General features: G+C 40.0%; 3 protein-coding genes across 6 annotated transcripts in view; all 3 read left to right on the top strand.

The window, feature by feature from the left end:
* The first annotated feature begins 2,126 nt into the window (after window positions 1–2,126).
* The window catches only part of LOC115004983 (tripartite motif-containing protein 16-like), a 40,173-nt gene continuing 29,423 nt past the window's right edge, over window positions 2,127–12,876 (top strand). The window contains exon 1 of the mRNA XM_029426748.1: window positions 2,127–2,253. The gene's annotated coding sequence lies outside the window, so the exon portion shown is untranslated. The remainder of the gene's footprint in view (window positions 2,254–12,876) is intronic.
* LOC115004986 (tripartite motif-containing protein 16-like) lies at window positions 2,399–4,167 on the top strand. The gene has a single exon (XM_029426751.1). It carries the CDS (start codon window positions 2,399–2,401, stop codon window positions 4,064–4,066), a length of 1,668 nt encoding a protein of 555 aa, XP_029282611.1. The 3' UTR covers window positions 4,067–4,167.
* LOC115004989 (transmembrane protein 136-like) lies at window positions 3,984–10,137 on the top strand. Of its 4 annotated transcripts, XM_029426756.1 has the most exons (4): window positions 4,630–4,644; window positions 4,806–4,900; window positions 5,962–6,156; window positions 7,457–10,137. In XM_029426756.1, exons 2-4 carry the CDS (start codon window positions 4,858–4,860, stop codon window positions 7,981–7,983), a joined length of 765 nt encoding a protein of 254 aa, XP_029282616.1. In that variant the 5' UTR covers window positions 4,630–4,644; window positions 4,806–4,857; the 3' UTR covers window positions 7,984–10,137. The 4 variants fall into 4 exon arrangements, with proteins under 4 accessions (XP_029282619.1, XP_029282616.1, XP_029282618.1 ...); XM_029426759.1 differs by lacking the exons at window positions 4,630–4,644; window positions 4,806–4,900 and adding an exon at window positions 3,984–4,112; XM_029426758.1 differs by lacking the exons at window positions 4,630–4,644; window positions 4,806–4,900 and adding an exon at window positions 5,068–5,129.

Here is a 12,876-nt window from a genome sequence, read left to right as displayed (position 1 = left end):
CTTCCCCACTTCATGACTCACATCAACACAAGTTTATATTACAAGTGTTCATGTTTAAATATAAACATTATGGAACATATATCATGAAACTTCATTCCTCACATTAAAGCTTCGATGTGAAACTCGACGACAGAATCTGATCCTGCGTTTGTATCTGAGTTGTAGTACTTTGGTATATTGTTGTGTACTCTGATTGGTACTTTATATTTTGTCTTGTATTCTACAGCTTCATATCATCGAGTGCTGAGAAGTATATTAACTGTGTACTTGTACTGCTGTACTGAAGTATTACTGTAGTATTTATACTGTACTGAAGTATTACTGTAGTATTTGTACTTGTACTGAAGTATTACTGTAGTATTTATACTGTACTGAAGTATTACTGTAGTATTTATACTTGTACTGAAGTATTACTGTAGTATTTATACTTGTACTGAAGTATTACTGCAGTATTTGTACTTGTACTGAAGTAATACTGTAGTATTTGTACTTGTACTGAAGTATTACAGTAGCAATTATACTTGTACTGAAGTAATACTGTAGTATTTGTACTTGTACTGAAGTATTACTGTAGCAATTATACTTGTACTGAAGTAATACTGTAGTATTTATACTTGTACTGAAGTATTACTGTAGCAATTATACTTGTACTGAAGTATTACTGCAGTATTTGTACTTGTACTGAAGTAATACTGTAGTATTTGTACTTGTACTGAAGTATTACAGTAGCAATTATACTTGTACTGAAGTAATACTGTAGTATTTGTACTTGTACTGAAGTATTACTGTAGCAATTATACTTGTACTGAAGTAATACTGTAGTATTTATACTTGTACTGAAGTATTACTGTAGCAATTATACTTGTACTGAAGTATTACTGTAGTATTTGTACTTGTATTCAGGAGTTCCTCAAAGTGCTCCTTCCAGCGGCCGATAACCTTCTCAGTCGAAGTCAGCAGGGTCCCACCCTTGCTGTACACAGCTTGGATGGTTCCTCGCTTCCCCCAGAATTTATACTGTACTGAAGTATTACTGTAGTATTTGTACTTGTACTGAAGTATTACTGTAGTATTTATACATGTACTGAAGTATTACTGTAGTATTTGTACTTGTACTGAAGTATTACTGTAGTATTTGTACTTGTACTGAAGTATTACTGTAGTATTTGAACTTGTACTGAAGTATTACTGTAGTATTTGTACTTGTACTGAAGTATTACTGTAGTATGTGTACTTGTACTGAAGTATTACTGTAGTATTTGTACTTGTACTGAAGTATTACTGTAGTATTTGTACTTGTACTGAAGTATTACTGTAGTATTTGAACTTGTACTGAAGTATTACTGTAGTTATTGTACTTCTACTGAAGTATTACTGTAGTTATTGTACTTCTACTGAAGTATTACTGTAGTATGTGTACTTGTACTGAAGTATTACTGTAGTATTTGTACTTGTACTGAAGTATTACTGTAGTTATTGTACTTCTACTGAAGTATTACTGTAGTTATTGTACTTCTACTGAAGTATTACTGTAGTATGTGTACTTGTACTGAAGTATTACTGTAGTATGTGTACTTGTACTGAAGTATTACTGTAGTATTTGTACTTGTACTGAAGTATTACTGTAGTATGTGTACTTGTACTGAAGTATTACTGTAGTATTTGAACTTGTACTGAAGTATTACTGTAGTATTTGAACTTGTACTGAAGTATTACTGTAGTTATTGTACTTCTACTGAAGTATTACTGTAGTATTTGTACTTGTACTGAAGTATTACTGTAGTATTTATACTGTACTGAAGTATTACTGTAGTATTTGTACTTCTACTGAAGTATTACTGTAGTATTTGTACTTGTACTGAAGTATTACTGTAGTATTTGTACCTGTATTGAAGTATTACTGTAGTATTTGTACTTCACTACAGGACGACTCCTTTGTTTTTACAGCTGAAGTCTAAACTGACTGTAAGAAGTTTCCTGAAGCTGAAGTGAGTGTTTGTGAAACATGTTGAACACACAGTATCTGTCACACCCTGCTCTCCCCCCCCCCCCTCCTCTTCCTGTAATGTGGTGGAGCTTGTTATAACCCCCCCCCCCCCCCTGCTCATACACTTCCTGGTCCCTCCCCTGCAGATCTACAGCTGTGTGGATGGGTCTAACCAACATGGCGCTGCACACACACAGCTGACAGGCTCCACTCGCTGCACACACACATGCTTTGAGATCGCAGCTCAAACTAGTTTCACTTCTCAGGAAGTGAGACTCACACAGTATCTGTCACACCCTGCTCTCCCCCCCCCCCCCCCCCCCTCCCTCCTCTTCCTGTAATGTGGAGGACCTTTATACCCAACACTTCTCAGGAAGTGAGACTCACACAGTCGCTGGCAGTGAAGGAGAAATGGCGCAGAAAGGAGTTCAGCTGGAAACCTTGTGTTGTTCCATCTGTCTGGATCTACTGAAGGATCCGGTGACGACTCCCTGTGGACACAGCTACTGCAAGAACTGTATTCAAAGCTTCTGGGATGGAGAGGACGAGAAGAGAAGCCACAGCTGCCCTCAGTGCAGGCAGACCTTCACACCGAGGCCTGTCCTGCTGAAGAGCACCATGTTAGCAGCTGTAGTGGAGGAGCTGAAGAAGACTGGACTCCAAGCTGCTCCTGCTGATCACTGCTATGCTGGACCTGAAGATGTGGGATGTGATGTCTGCACTGGGAGAAAACTGAAAGCCTTCAAGTCCTGTGTGCAGTGTGTGGCCTCTTACTGTGAGAAACACCTCCAGCCTCATTATGAATCACCTACATTCATGAAACACAAGCTGGTGGAGCCCTCCCAGAAGCTCCAGGAGAACATGTGCTCTCGTCACGATGAGGTGATGAAGATGTTCTGCCGTACTGATCAGCAGTGTATCTGTTATCTCTGCTCTCTGGAGGAACATAAAGGCCACGACACAGTCTCAGCTGCAGCAGAAAGGACTGAGAGGCAGAGAGAGCTCGAGGGGAGTCGACTAAACATCCAGCAGAGAATCCAGGACGGAGAGAAAGATGTGAAGCTGCTTCAGCAGGAGGTGGAGGTCATCAATCGCTCTGCTGACAGAGCAGTGGAGGACAGTGAGAAGATGTTCACTCAGCTGATCCGTCTCATGCAGAAAAGAAGCTCTGATGTGAAGCAGCAGCTCAGATCGCAGCAGGAAAGTGAAGTGAGTCGAGTCAAAGAGCTTCAGGAGAAGCTGGAGCAGGAGATCACTGAGCTGAAGAGGAAAGACGCTGATCTGAAGCAGCTCGCACACACAGAGGACCACAACCAGTTTCTACACAACTACCCCTCACTGTCCCCACTCAGTGAGTCTACACTCTCCTCCAGCATCAACATCCCTCTCACATACTTTGAGGAAGTGACAGCGGCTGTGTCACAAGTCACAGATGAACTCCAGGACGTTCTGAGAGAGAAGTGGACAAACATCTCACAGACTGGGACTGAAGTGGATGTTTCACTGTCAGCAGAGCCCAAGACCAGAGCTGGATTCTTAAAGTATTCACGTGACATCACACTGGATCCAAACACAGCAAACACACAGCTGTTATTATCTGAGGGGGGCAGAAAAGTGACAGTAATGAGTCAACATCAGTCTTATTCTCATCACACAGACAGATTCACTGACTGGTGTCTTCAGGTGCTGAGTAGAGAGAGTCTGACTGGACGTAGTTACTGGGAGGTGGAGCGGAGCGGGGGGGGAGTTTATGTAGCAGTCGCATACAAGAACATCAGCAGAGCAGGGGGGGGGGTTGAATCTTTATTTGGATTCAATGATAAATCCTGGATGTTAAATTGTGACGATAACAGTTATACATTTTATCACAACAAAGTCCAAACTCCCGTCTCAGGTCCTGCGTCCTCCAGACTCGGAGTGTACCTGGATCACAGAGCAGGTGTTCTGTCCTTCTACAGCGTCTCTGACACCATGACTCTCCTGCACAGAGTCCACCACACATTCTCTCAGCCGCTCTACGCTGGAGTTACTTTATATTCTTCTTATGGAGACACTGCTGAGTTCTGTAAACTCAAGTAGACAGAAGTAAATCTCTGGTTCTCCTTCAGGGAGTCTTCTTCTCTCAGTGAGTAAACTAACTCCCCCCGGACTAAGTGACATGTTCTATGTTTCATATTATATTCCAGATGATCAGCTGTACAATGAACCTGAATAATAATCACAATATAAGTGCAGGAGGTTTGTGTGACACCAGGATGAAGTGTGAGCAGATAGTTTCCTGTGAATGTTGATCACAGATCACATTTACTTTGAACACAATGTTCTTGTGATGTTAACAGTGAAGTTGAACATGACCCTCATCCTGGGTGGGGTTTGTATTAAACATGTTAAGACTAAAAAGACTTCTTCCTTTAACATGAATGTGAACGTGTGATTTAAATTCTATATTCAATATTGTCATTTTAAAATAAAGAATAATTAAAGTGTTATTGATTTTTTATTAAACAGCAAAATAATTAAATACAATTTTTAGACGGAGCTCCATGGGGACTAGTGCTATTTTTAGAACATGCTCTGCGGGCGACTCACGTAGTCCCTGCGGGCGACCAAGTGCCCGCGGGCACCGCGTTGGCTACCCCTGACACAGAGGGATCAAGGTGCGTTCACTGACCTGCTTCAACAGTAGGAGCAGTGACTGTTGAACTGTCTGTCAGTCTGTGTGTGTGTGTCTGGCTCCACCTGCTGCTTCTTATTTTAATGACTGACAATCTGCATCCAATAACTTCTGCACTCTTTAATATTGAGCTCCACCTTCCAGATACTGCAGTACTTCTTCTGTGAAACACATCGACACACTGCAGCAAGTATTCATGTGTTCAGTGAAGACGAGCTCTAATGAACTCCTGCATGAAGGTGAACAGGCTCAAATAAACAGCTCACACATATCAGCTGACACTTCCCCACTTCATGACTCACATTAACACAATTACATGTTGTGTTAAAGGTGTTCTGACATGTGATGTTTAAATATGTAAATGAGGCATTATGTCATTAAATGTGTGTAATCTGCTACATGTCCAGATATAAAGTGAAGTCTGGATGAAGCAGGTTCAAAGTGTTTCATGTTGTTCACATGTCAAAGGTTTGTACAGATTCTGGATCTGTCTTTGTATCACTCCATAAATCACTAAATCCTGTCAACACACAGAACTCTGTGCATCTCCTGCATGTAGTGAGTGTAGCGTGTATAACATGAGCTGTGAGTGACATGTGAACAAAGCCCTCTGCACAAAGCTTCAGAATATAGAGAGGAATGAAAGTGGAAAGTTTGGTGTATGTAAGTGCTGCTGAAGTGGAGACTTCTGCTGAAGAGTGTGAGAAAAAGCTCCTTTAAAGATATGTATTGTAACATTCATACATGTTGTACACACTACAGGTGAACAGAGTCATACATGTTGTACACACTACAGGTGAACAGAGTCATACATGTTGTACACACTACAGGTGAACAGAGTCATACATGTTGTACACACTACAGGTGAACAGAGTCATACATGTTGTACACACTACAGGTGAACAGGGTCATACATGTTGTACACACTACAGGTGAACAGAGTCATACATGTTGTACACACTACAGGTGAACAGAGTCATACATGTTGTACACACTACAGGTGAACAGAGTCATACATGTTGTACACACTACAGGTGAACAGGGTCAAACATGTAACTAACAGATATCATGAAGCTTCCCCACTTCATGACTCACATCAACACAGTTTATATCACAAGTGTTTAATATGTACATGAGGCGTTATGTAATGTAGCTGTGGAGAGTTTAAATCTACACACACAGTTACACACACACACTCTCATGTGGATTTTCCACTTGTTTGTACCTGCAGTGTCTCCAACATGTACAAACCCACCTGAACTTTATGATCCACATGTGATGCTGAAACTGTCCCTTACAGCAGCCATGCCGGTGCTGGAGGTGACCTGCAGCCTGATTGGCTGGTTCTGTCTCTACCTGTTGTTCTGCTGCACCTTCACTCGGCGGGGGCCCGAGTGGAGCTGCCGGCTCGTCACTTTGTCCCACGGGGTCGTCATCGTGCTGCTGACTGCGTACGTCCTCTTCATAGACGGACCCTGGCCCTTCACACATGCAGGTAGAGTTCACATGCAGATACAAAAACTGTTTAAATGCCACCATGAGCTGAAGGTTCCTGAAGATCCACTCCTGAGATTTATTACGACATGTATACAAATGGTCTGCTTGGAACAATAACGTGTCTCATATGTTTTCATTTCCAAATCAAAATCCTTAAAAAGCCTCGAATCTTTCAACCTCTTGAAAATAATGTATCTGTATCTTCTGAAGTTTCTCTAGTCAAACTCGGCAAGAGACACAAAATCACCACAAAGAGACACAAAATGACACAAAGAGACACAAAATGACCACAAAGAGACACAAAATGACACAAAGAGACACAAAATGACCACAGAGACACAAAATGACCACAAAGAGACACAAAATGACCACAAAGAGACACAAAATGACCACAGAGACACAAAATGACTACAAAGAGACACAAAATGACCACAAAGAGACACAAAATGACACAAAGAGACACAAAATGACCACAAAGAGACACAAAATGACACAAAGAGACACAAAATGACACAAAGAGACACAAAATGACCACAGAGACACAAAATGACTACAAAGAGACACAAAATGACCACAGAGACACAAAATGACCACAAAGAGACACAAAATGACACAAAGAGACACAAAATGACCACAAAGAGACACAAAATGACACAAAGAGACACAAAATAACACAAAGAGACACAAAATGACCACAAAGAGACACAAAATGACACAAAGAGACACAAAATGACACAAAGAGACACAAAATGACCACAGAGACACAAAATGACTACAAAGAGACACAAAATGACCACAAAGAGACACAAAATGACACAAAGAGACACAAAATGACCACAAAGAGACACAAAATGACCACAAAGAGACACAAAATGACCACAGAGACACAAAATGACTACAAAGAGACACAAAATGACCACAAAGAGACACAAAATGACCACAAAGAGACACAAAATGACCACAAAGAGACACAAAATAACACAAAGAGACACAAAATGACCACAAAGAGACACAAAATGACACAAAGAGACACAAAATGACACAAAGAGACACAAAATGACCAAAAAGAGACACAAAATGACCACAAAGAGACACAAAATGACACAAAGAAACACAAAATGACACAAAGAGACACAAAATGACTACAAAGAAACACAAAATGACACAAAGAGACACAAAATGAAACAAACTTTGGGTAATTTAGTATCAAGTCTCTTTGAGGTTGGTCTCTTCAAGTGACATTTTATAGGCGAAGATGTTTTCATGTCTTCACATTCACCCTCTCATCCATCCCTCAGGTACAGAAAACACTGAGCTGCAGATTTCCTCCCTGTCCGTGTGCCTCGGCTACTTCTTCTTCGATTTGTGTTGGTGCGTGCTCTACCACACCGAGGGTCCCGTCATGCTGGCGCACCACGTCGCGAGCATCGTGGGCATCCTGCTGGCTCTGCTCATGGGGGTGTCCGGCTGCGAGACCTGCGGGGTCATCTTCGGCAGCGAGATCACCAACCCCCTGCTGCAGACCCGCTGGTTCCTCCGGCAGCTGGGCCTGTACGACAGCCTGCTGGGCGACGCCGTGGACCTGCTTTTTATCGTACTGTTCGCCACCGTGCGCGTCGGGGTCGGCACGGTCATGTTTTACTGCGAGCTCACGTCTCCCAGGACCACGCTGATAATGAAGCTCGGCGGCGTGGCCATGTACGGACTAGCCTGGGTGTTCATGGTGGACATAGCCCGGTTTGGCTACAAGAAGAGTCGAGCCAAGTATAAAAGGTGGCGAGAGAATCACAAGCTCAACCAAGTTAGCGCACAAAAACTGGAGTGACTGAAGGACTTCAGCTCAAAGTTACGATCTGTGGTGCCGTCGCTCACGTCTCAAACTGGAGGAATAAATCAAAGAACATTTAGATGCAAAAGTCTTTTTAAATAAGACTTTCAGAATCCATCAAACAATGTATACCAGTCATAATGAAGAAAAGTGTACGAGGGCGTGCGAGGCTACACAACACTTCTTATTAGCAAACAACAGAATAAGTAACATCTGTATTAATAACTTAGACGTGATGACTGGTGACGCAATGAAGAAGGACGTGCATGTACGATAACGGAGAAAGTTACGCAAAAAGTATCAAAACTCAAAATGTTCGAACGGTCCGATATACTTACACGTACCGATGCTGTGAAAAGAGTCTCTTTGGCGCCCCCTGTGGTGATCAGCTGTAACTACACGTGTTGTTTTGGATCATACCAGAAAACTGCGCTTGTGATTTTTCTCCTGAACTAGGATCGTCGATGTAACCGATTACATTATTTTCTTTTCTTTATAGAAATAAAAGTTTAAACATTTTAGTTCATGTTAACGTATAGCTATCAGCGCCCGCGTTCACCGCATAATAAAACAAAACGTATTTCACTCATCAGAGGACGAGAGTCAGGAGAGCTGTCCGACCACACGATGGCGGAGGACGTCAAATGTTTCTCTTCTGGGACACGTTCATGCTCCTGTGCATCATTGCATCAAACTGATTTCCTGTTTTCTTTTACTCCAGTCTTTAGCGTTTAATATTGTGCATTGTGTTTTACAAGAAACAACGCAGAGTTTAAATAAAGCTTTCTCCTCTGTGGCCTAAATCCACAAGCAGACTGTTTAACTTAAGAGGGAAGTATGATGTGCAGTGGGTAAACATCTCTTTATACATTTAATAAAAAGGTTTTAAAGTCTGTGTTGATGCCGCTGCCATAATGTAAACACGCCGGATCTACTTTAGGAAAATGTGTAAATCTTTCTTCCTGAACCTCATATTTTACATGTTTTGCAACAGAATCATTCGTTACAAACTGAATTCTCTGAAAGCAGTGAGATTTATATGTCAAAATAAAGCTGTTGTGGAAAAACATTTTGTATTAAAATAATAGAATCAACCGAATGTCGCAGTTTTAGTTATCGACTCATTCAATCCCACATTTCTGCCGTAAATACTCAGGAGAGCTGCGGGTTCTTTTTGGCTCGTTACCTTTTTAAAAACGTTTGTAATCTAACTCACAACCTCGTCGAGAGTTACATCTATATGACGTGTTAGCACTTTAGCAAAGTGTTGTTAAACTTCACTTTTATAGGCTCGAGGAGGTAAAACTATCCAGTATTTAACAAGAAAACATAGAAATATACAGAAATATACACACGTCTGCACTCGAGCACCAAACGTGTATTAATCCACCACTGAAAATAGTCCCCAACAAATGACAGTTTTGAGTAACTACAGTCCCCGTGTGTTCTAGAAACTCATGCTGCGTTTCAGTCAAAGTCGGAAGTCGTAATTTCCCAGTTGAAATGTCTAATTTCCGACCTCCAGCTGTTCCAGGAGCACGACGCCAAATGTAAACAAAAAACATGGCTGATGGTGTCACACAATTACACTCCAGGGACATGAATTACTTTTGTCTTTAACTGTGTTACCGTGTTACACACAAATGACCTCACTTTTATAAAATGAAGTAATTCTCTAAAACGTTGATTTCTTGACTTTTAAAAATGACTTCATTTTCGAAAAATTGTCTTTTGTCAATGAAATGTAAGACTTTTAATACTATAAGACTTTTAGTGGAAGCTGAACTCAAAGCTGTTTTAAGAGACCTTGTAAAGGAACTGATGTTTAGTGCTGATTAGTAATAAGCTTTAAGATCAATAAGATCCCATCATCACAAAACCAACAGCTTTAAATCTCCTGCTGAAAGAATCTTTGTGTTCTCAACAAACAAGTTAAGAAAAGTCAAATGGAACATTTTGAATAGAACATTTATAAAACACATTAATGCTCTTTTTAAGTGTTAAAACATTTCATGATTGCATGGTGTAGAAAAACAACACACTTTGATATACAGTCACAATTGTACATTATATTCCTTTACGTTGAAAACAGTCCATAACAATCTGTTTTTTTGTCTATATATTCTTTTCAGGTTTGTTTTTTCACGTATATTTCGTCCCAAAAATCAAAAGCAATAATGTCATCTGTGCAGTCTTGTGGCGAAAGAATCTTTGAGTCTTCAATGATCAAACATCTTCAGTGAATTGAAGATGTTTGATGAGGAACATCAGGATCAACAGGCCGGAGCTACAAGCTGAAGAAGACTTTCATGAGCAGCCGAAATGATCCTGGAGAAGAACCTCCTGAACAAAGTGTTTGATGAGCAACAAAAGTGGAAAACAAACGCAAAATAAATCCTGCAATAAAGTTCAATTCAATAAATCCCATGTGCACACACTCTGAAAGGCTTGTGTCTATAACGCGTGTATTTTAACACAATATCAGACAATAAATGTGCAGAATTGTTTTTAAAGCTGCAGTTTCTTTGTAGTTTTACCAACTCAGGGCTTTGCTCTGCGTTTCTACGTGAGGCGTTAACACTCCTGATAAAACACACAGGAAGTAAAGAAGTATTTAATCTGCATGATGCCAAATGTATATTCCTGCATTGTTTATTGATTCTTTGATTCGTCATTATGAACAGGAAGTGATCGGGATCTTTGTTTGCTATATTATGCTACATTCAAGTGCTATAGGAAATCTTAAAGCTGGGACTTAAACAGTATTTCATGTGTTTACTATTCGCTCAGACATTCAAAGCAAGAAGACAAACAGTAAACAAACAGTACTGGAACTGTGAAAGGCTTTAGCTCAGCACAGTTTGACAATTTCTCGTTGGAGATTTGTGGCTTATGACGGCATGTTATGGCCATTGTAGGTAAAAAAACATGTTTAAATTAAAACAATGACGGAGCCAGGGAAGAGAAGAGAGAAAACACATCGCTTCACTTTGCAAAGTTGGATCAACCTCATGATTTGTTCTTGTAAATTGTTTTTTACCTACAATGGCCCGAATACGCCGTCGTAGTGTCCCCACATAAGTGATGTTCACTTCATCCACCTGGACATGACATTAGACTTTACACACACAAGCCTCTTGAAGGAACATCTAACAAACCAACAGTTCTGAGAAATATACTTATTTGCTTTCTTTCCAAGAGTGAGGTGAGAAGAGAGATACGGTTAGCTTAGCTTAGCACAAAGACTGGAAGTAGGTGGAAACAGCTAGCGTGACTCTGTTCAAAGTTCATTACGCCTACAAACGCCTCTTAAACTCAATCATACTGGAACTATAGTATGGCTTTATTCTGCAGGATTTGGTTTCTGCACAAGAATAATAATACCAAACCTGGCAACCTCACTGTGACAACAAGACATTTTGCTGCGTTTGGATGTTGTTTGTCAAATAAATAAAAAGTTCCAGTCAGAAAATCCTATTTTTATTTGTGTTTATCTTTCAAATTATCTACCGTAACTGCAAAATTCAATGTTTTTATTAATATAAATATATTTTATTTTGCATTAATTATCCGACTTTATCCATCAAATATTTCCCTTATTGGAAAGTTTTAATGGCTTTTATTATTTTATAATGCTATCGCTTCTTTTCTGTTAGAATGTCTTTATTGTTTTGTTTTGTTTATAAATAAAGATTGATTGAATGAATGAAAAAACAAAGTGTAATTTTACATTTGTGTTTATAAAGGAATAAAACAAAGAAGATACGTTCACTCGTGAACTAGTCAGCTGTTCCACCTTAACTCCAGCTTTATGCTAAGCTAGGCTAAAGTCACACTTGGAAATGGTAGGAATGGATTTTACAGCCTTTCTCTGTGAATGGTGCTGAATTTAAAAACATACTCGGTGTGGTGAGAGCAGACTTGTGTTCAGCGCCGCTACAGAACCATGGAGTCCATCTTTAAGCATGTGGGACTACGTGGCGTGCTGGACTGAATATGTGCAGCAGAGGTCGTCTTTCTTATTGCAGACCTTTCAATCTTACAGCAGTGAGTCCTGAAGACAATTCCTGATCCATCGTCTCGTTTCATTTCTTAAAGTCTCTGCTGTGCATCTGTGTGACTTCACACACTCCACTTTGCCTCGTTCTCCAGTGTTTAAGATAAGTTATGCAGTTGATTATTGCTGATATATTACTGAATTGTCCTCGGGTAATTCCACAGAGTCTCTCCTCGGGAGGATTTTGAGTTTATAGTGAAACCTTTTCTTATAACGGGGATAATGTCTTCCACTGATACCTGCCTGAAGTGGGAGATCTGACATTAAGCCTCCATCGTGTTCAATAGTGGAAGAAACATCCAGAAGAATCTCTCATCAGTGAATCCCGTCTGAAATCACTCTGAAGGTAAAAACCACTGATGGATGAAACTCAGTGAAACACGGCGATGTTTTCATCCGAGTCAGCAGCGGCGTCACTGTGTGTCTGTCGCAGCTCGTTGTACTTCACCTCCACCTCCTGGAGACAAATCATCACAACATAATACATTATTATTATTCTTTACACTGCGAGTGCACCTGTATAATGCTGCTACCTGTTTCTACCAGGGTTGTTTACTTATTGTATTATATTACACGTGTCTGTCTCTTTATTTAATATGTTAGCTGCTTATTTTATTTTATTACAAATGTCTGTCTCTTTTATTTAATATGTTAGCTGCTTATTTTAATATATTACAAATGTTTGTCTCTTTATTTAATATGTTAGCTGCTTATTTTATTATATTACAAATGTTTGTCTCTTTATTTAATATGTTAGCTGCTTATTTTATTATATTACACGTGTTTGTCTCTTTATTTAATATGTTAGCTGCTTATTTTATTATATTACAAAT

The sequence above is a fragment of the Cottoperca gobio genome, unplaced genomic scaffold (genome assembly GCF_900634415.1).
Source record: "Cottoperca gobio unplaced genomic scaffold, fCotGob3.1 fCotGob3_237arrow_ctg1, whole genome shotgun sequence".
Classification (NCBI taxonomy): domain Eukaryota; kingdom Metazoa; phylum Chordata; class Actinopteri; order Perciformes; family Bovichtidae; genus Cottoperca; species Cottoperca gobio.
This window is presented reverse-complemented; position numbering and strand designations above follow the sequence as displayed.

Coding starts and splice junctions, on each gene's coding strand:
- LOC115004986 (XM_029426751.1), top strand. CDS start 2,399: ATGGCGCAGAAAGGAGTTCAGCTGGAAACCTTGTGTTGTTCCATCTGT.
- LOC115004989 (XM_029426755.1), top strand. CDS start 5,862: ATGTGGATTTTCCACTTGTTTGTACCTGCAGTGTCTCCAACATGTACA. Junction 6,157..7,456: donor CTGGCCCTTCACACATGCAG/GTAGAGTTCACA, acceptor TCCATCCCTCAG/GTACAGAAAACACTGAGCTG.